The sequence below is a fragment of the Leptonychotes weddellii genome, chromosome 12 (assembly GCF_054177405.1).
Source record: "Leptonychotes weddellii isolate Sample4059 chromosome 12, ASM5417740v2, whole genome shotgun sequence".
Lineage (NCBI taxonomy): Eukaryota > Metazoa > Chordata > Mammalia > Carnivora > Phocidae > Leptonychotes > Leptonychotes weddellii.
Window position 1 is genome coordinate 12,527,921 of NC_138380.1, and position 16,984 is coordinate 12,544,904.

Here is a 16,984-nt window from a genome sequence, read left to right on the forward strand (position 1 = left end):
CATTCTGCAGCTAGATACCTCTCCCTCTCCTTCTGATTATACCAGGGAACACCTATGTGGCTTCCTTGCTCTGACAAACTCAAGATGTCTCAGCTGGGCTCTATACCAGCCCAGTGGTGTTTGCCTTTTTTTTTTTTTAGCTTATTGAGGTATGACTGACAAATGAAAATTGTATATATTTAATGTATACAACTTGGGGTGTTTGAGATAAGTATACCTTGTATAATGATTACCACAATTAAGCTAACTAACATATCCATCACCTCACATAGTTACCATTTGTGGGGGTGAGAACACTTAAGATTACCCTCTTAGCAAATTTCACATATTCGACATTATTACTAACTACAGTTACCACGCTGTACATTAGATCTCTAGAACTTGTTCATCTTATAACTGAAGGTTTGTATCCTCTGACCGACATCTCCCCATGCCCCCCACTCTCCAGCCCCTGGCAACCACCATTCTACTCACTACTTCCATGAGTCAACTCTTTAGATTCCACATCTATGTGAGATCATGCCATATTTGTCTTTCTGTGCCTGGCTTATTTCATGTAGCATAATGCCCTCCAAGTTCATCCACGTTCTCATAAATGGTGGGTTTCCTTCTTTTTTTAAAGCTGAATAATATAGTATTGTCCATATAGACCCACAATTTATCCATTCATGGACAATAACATTTAAATTGTTTCCATCTTTTGGCTATTGTGAATAATGCTGCAACAAACACAGGAGTGCAGATGTCCTTTCAAGATGCTGATTTCATTTCCTTTGGATATATACTCAGGAGTGGGAGTGCTGGATCATGTGGTAGTTCTATTTTTAGTTTTTTGAGGAACTTCCCTACTATTTTCATAGTGGCTGCACCAATGTATGTTCCTACCAACAGTACATGAGAGCTCCCTTTTCTCCACATCCTTGCCAACTCTTGTCTTCTTGATGATCATCATTTAACAAGTGTGAGGTGATTGCTCTTGGCTTGGCTTTGCATTTCCGTGATAATTAGTGATGTTAATCACTTTTTCCTATACCTGTTAACCATTAGTATGTCTTCCCTGAAAAAATGTCTCTTGGGGCACCTGGGTGGCTCAGTTGTTGTCTGCCTTCGGCTCGGGTCATGATCCCAGGCTCCTGGGATCGAGCCCTACATCGGGCTCCCTGCTCCGCGGGAAGCCTGCTTCTCCCTCTCCCACTCCCCCTGCTTGTGTTCCCTCTCTCGCTGTGTCTCTCTCTCTGTCAAATAAATAAATAAAATCTTTAAAAAAAAAAAAAGTCTCTTGCGTTCCTTTGCCCATTTTTTGATTGGGTTATTTTGGTTTGGTTTTGTTGCCATTGAGTTGTGTGAGTTTCTTATATATTTTGGATATTAACCCTTTCTAAGATACACTGTTTGCAAATATTTTCACCCATTCTGTAGGTTGTCTTTTCACTTTGTTGATTGTTTTCCTTGTTGTGCAAAAGCTTTTTAGTTGGATGTGGTCTTACTTGTTTATTTCTGCTTTTGTTGCTTGTGCTTTTAGTATCATATCCAAAAAAATCATTGCCAAGACCCATATCAAAAGGCTATCCCCTATGTTTTCTTTTAGGAGTGTTACAGTGTCAGGTATTACATTTAAGTTGTTAATCCATTTTGAGCTATTTTTTGCATATGATATAAGGGTCCAGTTTCATTCTTTTGCATGTTATTATCCACTTTCCCCAACATCGTTTATTGAAGAGACTATCCATTTTTCATTGTGTTTTTGGTTCCTTCGTCAAAAATTAATTGACCATATATGCATGAGTTTATTTCTGGATGTTTTATTCTATTCCATTGGTCTATATGTCTGTTTTTAGGCCAGAACCATACCATTTTGACTACTATAGCTTTGTCATATAGTTTGAAATCCAGAAGTGTGATGTTTCCAGCTTTGTTCTTCTTTCTCAAGATTGCTTTTGTGGCTCCATAAAAATGTCAGGATTTTTTTCCTATTTCTATGGAAAATGCTATTGGAATTTTGATAGGGATTACATTGAATCTATAGATTACTCTGGGTTGCAGGGACATTTTAACAATATTAATTCTTCTGATCCATGAACACAGGCTATCTTTCCATTTATTCGTATCTTTTTCAGTTTCTTTCATCAATGTCATAATTTTCAGTGTACAGATCTTTTACCTGCATGGTTAAATTTATTCCTAAGTGTTTTATTCTTTTTGATGCTATTGTAACTGGGATTGTTTTCTTTATTTCTTTTCACATAGTTTGTTCCTGGTATAAAGCAATGTAACTGATTTTTGTATGTTTGATTTCATATTCTGCAACTTTATGGAATTCATTTATTAGCTCTAGCAGCTTTTTAATGGAGTCTTTAGCATTTTCTATACACAAGATCATGTCATCTACAAACAGTTTTACTTTCTTCTTTCCAATTTGGATGCCTATTATTTCTTTTTCTTGCCTAATTGCTCTGGCTAAGACTTCTGGCTTTATATTGAATAGCAGTGGTGAGAGTGGGCATCCTTGTCTTATTCTGATCCTAGAGAAAAAGTTTTCATCTTTTCACTGTCAAGTATAAAGTTATCTGTGGGCTTGTCATATACAGTCTTTATCATATTGAGTTATATTCCTTTTATATCTAATCCATTGAGAATTTTTATCAGGAAAGGAAGTTGAATTTTGTCAAGTGCTTTTTCTGCATCTATTGAGATGATTGTATGGTTTTTTACTCCATTCTATTAGTGCGGTGTATCATGTTGAGTGATTGGTGGATATTAAGCCTTCCTTGCAGAGAGCAATGGTTTCTTTTTTTTTTTTTTAATTTTATTTATTCATTTATTTGAGAGAGTGAGAGAGAGAGAGAGAGAGCACATGAGAAGGGGGAGGGTCAGAGGGAGAAGCAGACTCCCTGCCGAGCAGGGAGCCCGATGCGGGACTCGATCCCGGGACTCCAGGATCATGACCTGAGCCGAAGGCAGTCGCTTAACCAACTGAGCCACCCAGGCGCCCAGAGCAATGGTTTCTTTTGAATATAGTTTAGGACTAGATTATCTAGATTGCTAGACATGGTCTGAGCTTAGAATTAGTCCTCCCGTACATAAAGCAAGCTCTCTGAGTAAGACACTTCCAGGTACAGTGATTTTCATTATAGTCATAAGTCTTAATAATCACCAATAACACTTTATTGGTCTTAACCAGTCTTAGCCTGGTCTTAGAATGAGACTTGATCAGAGCCCTAAAGCAGCCCAATTCCTATTTTAACAACCAGTTGATTCATACCCTCTGAGTCTTAGGCTCCTGACCTTTAAATGCAGCCTGGCATTAAAAGCCCTTGCATCTTTCCAAGATAGCAGTTCTCAACTTCCAGTGTATTCATATATTTACCTTCTTTGACTGTTTAGCTACTTAATGGAGTACTTTTTGCACTGCCTCATTAGCCAAGAAGTTCTCCCATTACTCCAAATTCCCCTTGTACAATTCTACTCTATTGGTAGAAATAATGAGATTATAGTCCTAAAAATGCCACACCCAAAGCATAAAACTGGTTTCCTCTTCACTAGTAGAGAAGAGCAATTTCCCCCTCTTTTTAATAAAGTTTCTCTCTTTTTTTATTTGGTATTTTTTGCTCAGTAATTCATACTCATGAAAGAAATGTGGAAGCTGTTGAAAGACTAAAAAAAGAAATAAAAATCATCCGTAATCCCACCAAGGAAGAAAAACCACTGTTAATATTTGGGCCACTTCCTTATACTCTTTTAAAGAATCAAGCAATCTTTGCCAATAGGAATCCAGCTGCCAAGTATTAGGTGTGCTTGAAAGTTTAAATACACTAGAAGTTAAGGTTGCCTCTAGCAATATTGAGTTCATACAATTTATTTCTTGTACATCAGATCTCTTCCAGAAGTAAGACTTTCAAACAATTTTACCCAGAAAAATGAGCTTTGAAAATGTCTTGCCATGTGTGTTAATCACCTTTGTATGTGCTTCACGTACTTCTGGCTCATATGTTCTATATGCCTGCTCCATCTCCAGCCCCGGTGGAGCAGCTCTGATCTCCTGATACCCCATCAACGGTAGATTTAAATAAGTGTTGTTGAAAATTGTGTCAAATGCACCTTGAGGAAAACTATTGCAAGATGCTATGCCTATTTTATAATGGTCTCTTTTTAAATGAAATTGACTCTTTTGTCTTCTTCTTTCCAAATTCACATATACACGTCATAATTCAGAAGCCTTTATTAAATACACGTCATGGTCTCTTCTACAAGGTGGCTGGGGCTACAGAAACAGCAAGCCTGCAACAATTTAAAAAGGGGTCACCGAGTTGGTACAAACTGAAAACACAACAGGCTTTTAGGAAAAGGGGTGACTCGAGTAGGCACAACTGTTAAGATCTGTACTGATCTGTGAAGGATAAGAGAAGAACCAGCAAGAAAAATACCAGCAGAGATCAGAGGCTGGAATTAGCCTTCAGCTAACATTTACTATGCACCAATGCCACATGCTGGGCATTGGGATGGTGGGGGTTGGTGAGAGATATGATAAAAGCAGCAATGAGTGGGGGCTCGTAAGTGCCCTAGACAAACAGGAGAAGCTTCCATGAGGAGATGCCCCTGAGCTGAGCACTGAAGGAAAGAGAAGAGGAAGGGAATTGCAAGCATGGAAGGGCAAAGAAAGGACGCATGCAGCAACATGACCACTTTCAGAACAGGATATGGGGGAAGGATGGGGGAGAGGAGTCTGCCGAAAGAGGCAGGAGCCAAACCCTAAGTCCTGGGTGCTGGGCTGATGAATGTGTACTTCTCACCTTTACCCCCATTAAACCAAATGCTAGAAGGACATCTGTGCCATGGATAGAGATTTCTGGAATTGCCATGAGACATGAGACTTCACCCCTCCCTGGCAGGAACTCTCAGGCCAGGTGAGGAGGCAAGAAGCAGTCCTCCTAATTTTACTTTCTCAGAGTTTAGGCTCTCCATGACAATCTTACCTGGCCCAATGGCCAAGATGACTCTCAAAGGAAAGACAAAGGAATTTGAATGGTGAGGACATGCCGCCCTCCACAGTTTCTTCTTAGGAGCAAGATGGCTATGGGGATCTGTCCACCTCCAGCTTTCCCTGAGCACCCCTCTCTCTCCCACAAGTCTTCTCAAAAGAATGAAGCAGGAGGGGAGGCCCAACCTCATTCAAGCAGGAGTCTGTTGCTCAGAGGCTACCTAGAGCCTTGCCTGGAAGAGGAGGGTTGAGAGCCCGAGAATGGTTACCTTGAGCTGGATCAAGGGATAGACCCAGGAGCTCCAGAGCCACGGCCACAGCCACCGTCTTCTGCTGCCTGCTCTCCTTCAGCATGGTTCCCTCCAGACACCATGCTTACCCCAGAGCCTCCATGTATCCCCCTGACTTGGGCATCTGATCCCAACCTCCTGTTTCCTGACCTTGTACCAGAGAGCCTCCGCTCCATGCCTGGCATACATTAACAGATCAACAAATATTTTTGAGATAACAAATGGAAGTCAGCTTTCACTTCCTATTTACCACCTCTGCTTCATGCCTTCATCTAATCTCTGTGTCTTTGACCCAGGTTATTAATATGGCCCTGGGAGTGGATTACAGATGCACAGCTGCCTTGCTGAATGGTGCGGTGTTATTGTCGGCTACTTCCTGATCTACACTGATTATTACCATCCAGTCAGGACACATGCCCCTTTCCACAACCAGAGCAACATTAGTGTATGTCATTCATTCATTCGTTCATCAAACATTTATCGAGGCCATGCTATAAGTCAGGCACTGGGCTGGGAGCTGAGAACACAGAAATGAAAAAACAAAACAAAACAAAGACAGAAACATGTAGAGAAGTGTCTAATACCAACATTAATGCTGTGAAACGGTCTGGAGGATTCAGGTGGGACACGCTTTGAGAACCATGGTCAGAGCATAGCTATCGATGGGAAAATAGATTCATAACCATATGAAGAAATTTAAAATATACCTGAAGCACTAAAGACTTATTTTCCTCTGCAGTTAGCTTACATAGATGACAGTTAATGATGGTGGCTGCCATCTACTGAGCACCTACTATGTGTAGGCACTGTGGTGTGTACATCCCTGAGCATAGGAACACTTTGAGATGGGTGAATGGGGTGGGGCAGGGAAGAGAGCTACTCATGGCTCCTGGTTTTGTATATGGCTGGTTTCAAGGCAAAATAAGCTATACTGAGAAAAGTTCAAAAGATAATTAAACCAGTTAAAAAGCAAAAACAGCAATGGGACTGAAGCTGAGTTTCAGAGCCAATTTCCAAGAAGTCATTTCATCATCACAGAACATCAAATGGAACTCCATTTTCAGCTATGCAAATTCCAAAAGAATAATACCTCACATTTGCATAATGCTTGATGCTTTTCAAAGTGCTTTCCCAGTTATTAATCTAGGGGAGGATTTATTACCACCGGAAACATAAATTGAAATTCTGTTCAAACTCGAGTTCTCCATTAATTTTTCCACTTTCCCCTCAAAAACTGGAGCCACATAAATCCAGGTGCTTTGGATCGAGTGGGTGACTATAGTAAGTTTAACCAGCCAGGTGAATATGCATAAATGGAGCATCTTGTGGGCCCTTCCATCTACAGACACAGGCCTTGGGCAGAGCCAAACTTTGAAAAGCCTCCTGTGGAATTAACCAGATAACAGGGAGCTACTCTCAGTTCAAATCTGAGATCCTTTCAAGGTCTCATGCACTCCGTTCATCAGAATCCATTCCTTTCTATCAAATAGCAGAAAACTAGGAAATTAGTTCCACCACTTTGTCCTTAAACCTACAGAAATCCCTGCCAGTGGCCTCCTGCAAAGTGGCCCACGATGCCAGACAGCTCCTACGTCCTTCTTGTTTTTAATGTCATATGAACCAAGAGGCTGAATCCACAGTACATCCACCACGGGGAGCGGATCTCAGAAAAGCGAGGTGAGAAGATACGACACGTATGAGGAAATAACTTCTCCCCAAACCTTTCCAATATTTTTCTTTTTCCATCTTTCAAACTTAATTATGTGTAGTGTTCTCAGTCACTGAATCACCAGCCTTTCCTGACACCTCGATCTCATGCATTTTAGCAAAAGATTAACCTGGCTGTTTGCTTTTAATTCTGAAGCTGTGTTAATACTCAACTCCCTCTAGATTAGAAGAGAAGAAAAACACACTCCCACATCCCCCACCCTGGCTCCAGCGAAGGTCCAGGGCTGCTGTTACCGGCAATGTCACGGTCATGGGAACTTGCTGGCTGACTTACCATTTCAGGAAAGCCAAGAGGATCACTGAGAGGGCCACTGTCAGCATGGGGCCATTCACTTCCAGTTTGAGAAACCCCAAGAAGACTTCCATTGTTCCTCAGAGTCTCTAGAAGGGCGATCCTCCAGAGGAAAGAGGGAGGCTGATCCCCCTGCTGTTACAGGGACCACGATCCGCAGATGGAAGAAGGATCAGGCAACCACGACCACAACACGTCAAGTGGGTCCCCAAAATGTGCTCTCCGTCAGAGTGTCTCCTTATAAAGAGGAAGGAAGGGAGGGAAGAAACACAGGGTTTCAACATAAGGCAATGAATCAGCAACTTTATTTTCTTGAAGACTGCACTGTCAATAAACATTTATGTTAACTTCCCAGGGAATTAGCAGAAGGACTGGTCCCATGTTTGCTGAGACACTAAATAGTTGCAACCATAGATTTCTACTCCAACCAGTAGTCTTTGGAGAAAGACTCCCCTTCAAAAAAAATAAATTCATAATTCAATGAAGATATGGGGTCTGGAGACTCTGAATGTCCCAGAAAAAATTGGGGTCAGATACCAGCCTGATGGAAAATGCTGGTGGCACTGAGGATATCCATCCCACAAAGTTCATTGGTTCCTGGGGTCTGAGGGCTCCTTGGTGACTGGCTGATGGAATAGACCAAAGATCTTGCCTTGCGTCAGCATTCTCATCATGGGTTGGAGGATTTCTCCCATGTCTAAAAGTGCGTCCGCAGGCTCGTGCATGGGTCCTTTGTTCCAGCTCTGAGCTTATCTGACTGAAGTAGACTGAATCATTTTTTGCTTATTAGCGTATTACACTTTTAGTAATAGGGAGGATGTATCAGAGAGTGAGTCATTCACTCATCATGATATTCATCCATTCATGCAATATATATGGGGGACCAGGCTCTGTGCTGAGTTGACAGTGTTTGAAAAATAGAAGTTGTACCAGGCTCTGGGAAAATGTCTCGGGGGAGAGAAGGACAATAAACAGGTAGACAAATAAATAAGTGATTGCAAGTTGAGAGACGTACTGTGAAGGTCACGGACACAGGGCTAGGACTAAGAACTGGGGAGACCCACTAAGGGAGTGTAGCAGGGGAAATCTGTCTGGAAAGGGAAAGCTTGAAGCTGAGATTCTCTGTTGAAGAGAAGTCCATCATGTAAAGAGCCATGGGCAAAAAGGGTGACACAGACAGAGGCTCTAAGGTGGGAAAGAATTCCCGTGGTGGGAACTGGAAAGAGGCCAGTCCTACTGGAGTAGAGCAGACCAGCTTGGGGAGGCCTCTCTTCCCTAAGAGAGGGATACCGTCACCAGAGGCTAGACAGCACAAAACCACAGTGAGAGGCGTGGGCTTCATTTTACGTTCCACTTAGGGTTTTAACATGCTCGTATTTATGCTTGGTAAAAGCATTCTGGCTGTGCGTGGAGAATTTGTTGGAAAGGAGCAAGAGGAAGAGTAGGGATGCCACTTAGAAGACTATTCATTTGTCCCAAGATGAGCCTGCTCGGATGGAGCAGGGATGGAAGTAGAAGGAAATAGATGAATTTGAAAGATATTTAGGAGTAGACCACAGAATTTCCCAGTGGATGGGATGTGACAGGGAAGGGGAAGGAGGAAGCAAGTCTGACTCCTGGGCTCCTGACTTGAGCTGTGGGTTGATGTATAGAGGTGACATTTACTGAGATGAGGAAGATGGGGTATTGGTGGGAAAAATCAAGAGTTCAGTTTGGGTCCTGTTTAGTCTGAAATGCCTGGGAGACATCTGAGTGGAACTGTCAAGTTGGAGAGGGATCTTGGCTGAAAACATAAATAATAATTAATAACAACAATGCCATTAATGGAGTACTAACTACGGGCCAATTACTATTCTAAAGGCATTGATATGTGTTAACTCATTCAATCCTCATAAACAACACCATGTGGCCAAGCTTTATAGTAACCCCCTTTTATAAAAGAAACTCAGACATGGGATGTACGACTCCAAAGTCCATTTTCCTAATCAAAAGATTATATTCAAATATGGACAGCATCAATATACAAATGGTATTTAAATCCAGAGGAAGAGATGAACCACAGCCACAAATAGGATAGCAAACCACACAAGTACTAAGTACCTTCTCAATACTTCCCTTTTCTCTGACCATCTGCCCTGCCTCCCTGTTTTTCATTCCTACTTAGGTGCCCCCAACAGTTGCACCCCAAGTGCCCCACACTCCAGCCCAGCCCTTTTGGACGTCCCCTCCCTTCTCCATATTCTGTATCTCCCCTGTCCCATGTGACCAGGACTGTGCTGAGATGGTAAGGGATCTGTGTATTCCCCGCTTACAAAACAGAGCTATGCTTCATCAAGGGTCATCTGAAATACAATGCTTTCAATCACAGGAGCCACAGGATGGGGCCTGGGGGCAGAGCTACCAGGTGTGGAGGAAGCAAATCATCATGGCCATGGATTCAGAAAGTTGGAAGGACCTCAGCTATTACTAAGGCTGGTGGACGTATCAGAGAGATGCTCGTGAAAAAAACTTTTTTTTTTTTTTAAAGACTCCAAGGTGAAATAAATACAAGAAAATGCTGGTGTAAGCATCGATAAGTAAGCTTATTTCCTGAAAGACCTCTCGGGAGACTTGAACTTGCTAATGTGCGTTGTGAAGCTCAGAGAGTGGCATGCAGAGAGCAGCGTCGTATTTGACCACAGAATTCTTGTTAAGGGTCATTTATGAACACATCCCAGATGTAGTGTTCTTAGGAATGTGCTTTGAGAAATGTTGACTGAACCCAACTCTGATTTACAGAGGAGGGAATAAAAACCCAGACAGGGAAAGTGACTGGTACAAAGTCCCATTGCTGCCTAGTGATAGAACCTGGGTCTCCCATCTCCCGCCTCAGGCTCTTTATCTAGAATACGCTCCTCATGTCACTGCCTGTGCCTAGCACAGGCCCTGCCCTGTTCACAGAGCACCTCTGAATGTTAGTGGCCAGTTCCGAGAGGTCTGACTTCCTTGAGGGGTTGCCAGCTCCCCAAGTGACTGAATTCACTCATACATTCCTCTGACTAATATTTTTGGAGCCCTTTCTATGTGATTTGTGATTTGGAGGAGCTGCGAATGCTGTGGAGAGATCATCACACCCTTTCCACACTAGCGTCAAAGCAGAGATAACACTCAGTGAATTGTAGAGAGTAAATTAACGAAGATGGAGTGGGAGGGTCAGATATGAAAGATATTAAGCATTTTTATCAGGGAGTAACATGATTAGGAATGTATCACAATCTTGAAATCTATGATGCAATATAGGGACATTTTGGGGTTTTTCCACAATGGAGGACAGACTGTCGCCATGATGTTTATCATAATTAAACATCAGGCTTTTACTCTCTGAATGTTTTCTTTTTTTTAAAGATTTTATTTATATTTTAGAGAGAGAGGGAGCACACAAGCATGGGGAGAGGCAGAGGGAGAGGGAGAAGCAGACTGCCCATTGAGCTGGGAGCCCGACGTGGGGCTCGATCCCAGGACCTGGAGATCATGACCTGAGTCGAAGGCAGACGCTTAACCATCTGAGCCACCCAGGTGCCCCTGAATATTTTCTTTTCAAAAAATCAAATTTTTAGAACTTTTTAACAAACATTCTATAATTCCAACTCCCAGAGATAAACTCTGTCAACAAATTAGCATATATCCTCTCACATTCTTTTCTTTGCAAATACAAATGTAGTAGGTATATTCTCAGTTTTTATAAAAACAAGATCATCGTACCCATGCCCTTCCACAACTGGTCTTTTTCACTTACTGTAGCATGCATATCCTTCTACGCCACACCTAGAGAGGTACGTCATTGGCTTCCTAGAATCCCATGGTACAGATGTGTTGTGACTCATTTAGCCTGTCCTTCACCGGATGGCATCTGAATTGCTTCCAAGCGTTCCCAACCACAAATGAGGCTGCAGTGACCATCCTTGTACATATCGCTATGGCCTTGGGGAAGGACATCCCAAGTGAAAGTCTTAGAAATGGGAGTGGGGCACCCAAAGATATGCACTCCAAAAAGGCTGGTGGGTGCTTCCCTCCCTAAAGGCAGTTTCAGTTTTCCCTCCCTCGAGCTATGTGTCGAGGTGCCCACTTACCCCACCTGGTAGGACACCCCACAGAGCTTTGCTCCTTCTGTCTCAACCCACCCCAAGTCCATCCCTTTTTTCTCCTACATCCAGGCAGACACCTCCCCCAGACTTGAGTCAACTGTTTTGACTTAAGTCTTGTGTTTCTTTTTAAAGCTTTCACTCCATAAATTCTGTGGTATTTCCTCCATGTTCTCTTTGTTTAAAAACTGCCTATGCAGACGTCTAAGTGGTGCCTTCCTTCTCTGCTGAAGGCTCCCAGCTGGCCTGCCCGAAGCCTTGATGTCTCAGGGAGGTTTGAGGCACTGGGCACATTCTCCCTGCCAAGTAGGGCCCCAAGTGAAAGGACAATGGGGCTTACCCAGCACCACAGAAGTTCAGAGAACATTTACACAGAACCTCATTTCAGCCTAGAGCAACCCTGAGGAGTAGGTGAGCAGGACCTTTCATTCCTGGGCTCTGAGAGGAGGAAGCTGGAGCTCAGAGATGTAACATGACAAAAATCACGCATTAATAATTTCCGGAAGCCAGGCTCAGGCCCCAATCTTCTGGCTTGAAACCTAGTGTTTTCCCCATTAAATCTAAAGTCACATTTTGGCTTAAAAATGCATAGTTCACCAAGCCAGCCCATGGTTGTGATACAGTTTATCTTTAGGTTTCCCCCCTGGGGCAGAGAGTTGCTATAGTTAGGGAAGATGGAGGGATGGTGTTGGCCTGTGAGCTGCTTTTATCTCTTTGCAGAAGATACTAGGGCCCCTTTTGGAGGGGGCAAACAACAAGCTCCTCAACACCATCCAATATCTTAAGAGATTCTCTGTCCACTTTCTGAGACTGAGGTCAGATGATGAGGGCTCGTCCATTCCTTCAACAAACGTTTATTGAACAATTGCTAAGCCCTAAGCACCAGGGATTGAATCCCAACGTATAAGACCTAGGTCTCGCCACCAACACACTCTCCTCCGAGGATAGGGAAACAGAAATGTAAGAACCTAAGTGCCCTCAGTGTGAGAGGTACCATGACAACAAATACGTACAGGGCACAGAGGGAGCAAAAACAGGAGGGAGAGGATTGGTAAAAAGTTTGAACAGATGACACATGAGCTTAGACTGGACAGATGACATCACTGAGCAGATGAGAATGGGACAGATGTGCTTAGCCGAGAGAACACAGCTCACTCTTGCTCCAAGGCATCAGTAGCTGGCAGGAAGAAGGGAGAACAGGCAGATAGTCAGAGGCCAGGTCATGCAAGCCATTGTGGGCCAAGCCAAAAAGTTTAAACATTATTCTAGGATCCATGGGAAGCCAGAGGAGGACCTAAATTGAGCAATAACATGATTAGATTTGCTTTTAGAAATTTCCCTCAGGAGACAGATTGGATGGGTCAGATCTGAGATGGGGAGACCAGTGAAGAGGTTGCTTGGCCATCTAAACAAGAGATTATGGCCTGAATAAAGCCATAGAGCTGGAAATGGGGAAGAGAAGACTGCACTTTGGGATTACTGGGACGGCAGGATCAACCGTATTTGGTCATCGATTGAGTATGGGAATGAAGAAGAAGGGGTTGTTGAGGATAACGCCCCAATCTCTAGCTCCACTGATTGAGCCCATGTGTGCTATGCACCACAAGAAGGACTTGGGAGGAGGAATGAGTATCGGAGAATTAGTGCGGCTTCAGGGGTGAGCATGCTGAGCCCCTGGTGACCATACAGGTGAAGGTCCTTAGAAGGCAGCCAGGTCAGGAGAGAAATCTGAAGCGGGGAAGTCTTTTGGTTTTGAGAGCCATTTGTACATGGAGGAGGTGACGCCATAGGGTAAACTGGCCACAGAGAAAAAGTGGAGTGTTTAAAAGCGGGTCATGGGAAGAACACCAAGAACAGCAGCTTTGGGGGAAGAGGGGACATGGGGGGCGGGGTGGGGGTTGTGCCAAATGGAGCTTAAAAAGAAATTGAGGAGGAATGGTCTGAGAGAGCAGGAAAACTCGCAGGGGGACCCTATGTTCCTGCATGAGGATGTAGCTTTTTGTTTTCAAATGACCTGGCTCCTTTAGCTCTCTAGCTTGGAAAGTTTCTTAACCCCTCCGAGCATCAGTTTGTTATCTGTGATGTGGGGATAGCGGTACGCACTTCACAAGGTTGTTGTAAGAAAAACAGGGTGCCCATGTGGCTGCTTAGGAGAGCTCTTGACACATAGTAAGCACTTGGGTATGTGGTCTGGGAATGTTTTCACCAAAGCCACAGGAGGACACTTGTAAGGAGCAGGAAGCGGCCAAGGGTGTGAATGCTGCCGAAAGGTCAAGTGAGGTGGTTACCGAAGCATCTTTGGATTCGGCACGTGGGTCATTATGGCCACCCCCAGAATGGCTGTGGTGGAGCGGTGAGCGTGGAGAGGCAGAACCAGGGAAAAGGAGGTTTGGAACGTGCTGATTCAGCCTTCTCCGTCATCTCTCCGGCCCCTTGGCTGAGAGGTGGGAGAGGATGCAGGCTTGCACTGGCTAGAGCAGAATCTCCCGGTGCCGCTCCAGGGGGACCCCCCTCCCGCATTCAGAGACGTGTGGCGGACAGCAACCATCTGGGTGTGTCCCCCTCCCGCGATGGAGACAGAACTCTCTCCTCTCTTCAAGGTTGCTATGGAGACATGGAGGGGTCCGTGACCAGTTTTCAGGTCTATGTCACATCTTGACTTTGTACTGGTTGTGAGGGCAGGGACCGTGTTTTAGATATCATTGCGCCACGGCACCATCTGTCACACTGCGATCTCATATCCTCGCTCGGCTCTAATGAACATCCATGAGCCAGTCACTCCCAGATCTATTCTCTCCAGCCCAGTTCTCATTCCTGAGGGTCAGACATATATCCAGCGGCCTGCTGCTTCTCTTCTCACGGGTAGCCCACGGATGCTAACGGACTCAAAACGTCTAAGACTGGACTCATGGTCACAGCCTCCGTCCTCCGTTAAACTCTTCACCCTCGTCCCGTGTTCCCCGTGTCAGTAAATCACGCCTCCTTCCACTCAGCTCCCAAGTCAGAAACTGGGGCTCATCCTTGACTCTTCCTTCTCTCCCAGCCCCCCACCCCCCGCCACGTCCAGTTAATCACCAAGCCCTGTTGTTTCCACCTGTGAAGTCTCTCTCATTCCGGTCACTACTCCCTTTATCCATTTTTTTTTTTTAAGATTTATTTATTTGAGAGAGAGAGAGCGAGCAGTGGGAGGGGCAGAGGGAGAGGGAGAGAGAGAATCCTCAAGCAGACTCCCGCTGATGGCAGAGTCCCAGGCGGGGCTTGATCCCAGGACGCTGAGATTATGACCTGAGCCAAAATCAAGAGTCAGCCGCTTATCTGACTGAGCCACCCAGGCGCCCTATCTGTTCATTCTTACATTCATTTCCCTGGCTCGGTGAACGCACCGGCAGCTAGCCGGCATTAGGCAATGGGAATGCGTTGGTGCGGCAAACAAGCTAGGTCTCCGATCTCATAGAGCTTGTATCTAGAGAGGGATCCAGCCCAGTCGCAGCTCTTTGATCGCCCACTAGATTGCAGTAGTCTTCTCAGGAGCACCATGCCTCTCGTTCATCCATCAGCATTTATTTGTCGAGTCTGCACGAGCTGCCTGTCACCGTGCTGGGTATGCCCGAAGAGCATAAAGGCCAGCGTGACTGGGAGGCATTGAGCAAGGGGCAATGGAAGGCTGGCTGATGTAGGAGGCTAGCTAGCAGTCAGAACACCTAAGATCTGCTGGGCCCTGTAAAAAATGTACTCTTTCTTTCCAAAAGGAACAGGGAGCCATTGAAGGAAAGGCTTCAAGCAGGGAAGTGACATAATGCTCTTCGGGCCGACTCTTCCCATCTGGTTTCACTATTAAAATGAGTGTGGAGCTCATCAGATGACAGTCTAACATCCACAGGTCACCAGATGCCCCAGTCACACAGTGGGGGCCCTGAAGCCGGGCTACCATTCAGACCTTGACTGTGCCTTTCATCGGAAGGCGGGAGATGCACTTGACTATAGGCTGCTCTTGCTATTGCTAATCAGACATGACCCACCCTATGTCCTTCACATCTCAGCTTCTCTATCAATTTATGTCACCCATGATCTCAGCTTGTCAGATGTTAGCACTTTCTAAATTATCATCGAATCTCTCCTGGCACGCCACGTGGCTGAATGTGGCTACATGTTGATGATTTCGCAGTGCTCTGCCTGTGAACGTGGAGAGTCAGCAGATGGCTTGACTGCCTTAAGGCGAGCCTTGGAGCTTTCAGGCAAGCCAGTGCCCAGATCCGCCATTTTCCACCTCTTATCACTGGAGGTGGGGCAGGCCTTGTGGAGACAGACTGCATGCCCAGCAAGCAGAATCCAGAATCCAGAGTTTGACAGCCAACTGCAATGGTATTCGGGGCAAGTCAGTACTGTGAAGTCCCCATATGGAGGAAAGAGGGCAGGGACATATGCACGGGGCCTAATAATGGGGATCCCAAAGCAGAAGATAATCAGAAGTTTGGGCAACAGTGCTTTCAAGGAAATACATACATGAGCTAGTTGTAGGAGCCCAGGCCCCAGAATAGCAATACAGAAATAAGATCTGAGTCCTGGTGGGGGTGGGGATGGAAAGAGAATGGATCAAATAGGGACTGTAACAAGGAGCCCCCGCATCTCAAGGGCTTAACACTACAGAATTCTATTTCTCACTCACCGGACAGTCCAAATGTGGGCTTTCAGTAGGTAGCCTTCCACGCAGTGATCTGGGGAATCAGGCTCCTTTAGTTTTGGGGCCCCGCCATCCACTACCCTGCAGATGCCTCTGCTGGATCATCCTGCAACCAGCTGGTGAAGGGGAAAGGGAAAAAGAAAAGGCGTTAGGAAGGTTTTTACAGGTCAGGCCTGGGAGTGGCATGTTTATCAGCCATCCTGATACCCTTGGCCAGAATTCAGACGCGGCCACACCTACCTGCAGAGGAGGCTGGAAATGGAGAAAAAGAAGTCTGGCGAGCACATAGCATTCCTGCCACAGGTAGGTCCCATCTTGGGTATGTTCTCAGTCCAGTGATTCCTGCATAGGAAGCCCGCTACTAGAACAGGGTGGAAGGTGGCCTGCTTGAGGCCCCCGAAAAAGCCAAAGTCAGTTCAGGATCAGGGACAAAGAGCAGCCAGTCTGTGAGATGATAGGGTGCTGCTGTCTGTGTTCTGGCCTCCTCCCCAGCTGAGCCTGGGTCCCAGGGCACTGGCTGTCAGCTGGGGCTCTGTTCTGAAGTCACAGCCAGAGCTTGCCCACAGCTCCATGAACCCATCGGAGCTATCCGTGTATGATGCTCATTCAGACCCAACTAGACTAGACTAGTCCACCTAACTAGATCCTCTTAGAATGTGGTGCTACTTGAATCAACTCCCCATGCCCCAAATGGACTATGTGGATCAGACATATTTGCTCTGCCTGAAGAAGTCAACTTTGTACCTGGAACATTCTGTCAAGCCCTGTCTTCACTGGTACTAGCTCCCTCCCCATCCATACTAGTCTGTGTACTGAGGTCCCAACCTGCCTTTTCCCTGTGCCCACCTGAGTTATGACAGGCCTTGTGCGATTCTATATTCTCACGCCCACCCC

General features: G+C 45.2%; 1 protein-coding gene across 2 annotated transcripts in view; it reads right to left on the reverse strand.

Annotated features, from left to right (window-relative positions):
- TBXAS1 (thromboxane A synthase 1) overlaps nt 1–16,107 on the reverse strand; it is a 160,538-nt gene extending 144,431 nt beyond the window's left edge. Inside the window, exons 1-2 of one of the 2 annotated variants that reach the window (XM_081800000.1) lie at nt 16,076–16,107; nt 7,271–7,525 (exon numbers count right to left, since the gene is read on the reverse strand). In XM_081800000.1, the coding sequence (XP_081656126.1) occupies nt 7,271–7,362 (92 nt within the window). In that variant the 5' untranslated portion in view covers nt 7,363–7,525; nt 16,076–16,107. The remainder of the gene's footprint in view (nt 1–7,270; nt 7,526–16,075) is intronic. The other variant, XM_081800001.1, reaches the window with a different exon arrangement.
- Between the last annotated feature and the right edge of the window lie 877 nt (nt 16,108–16,984).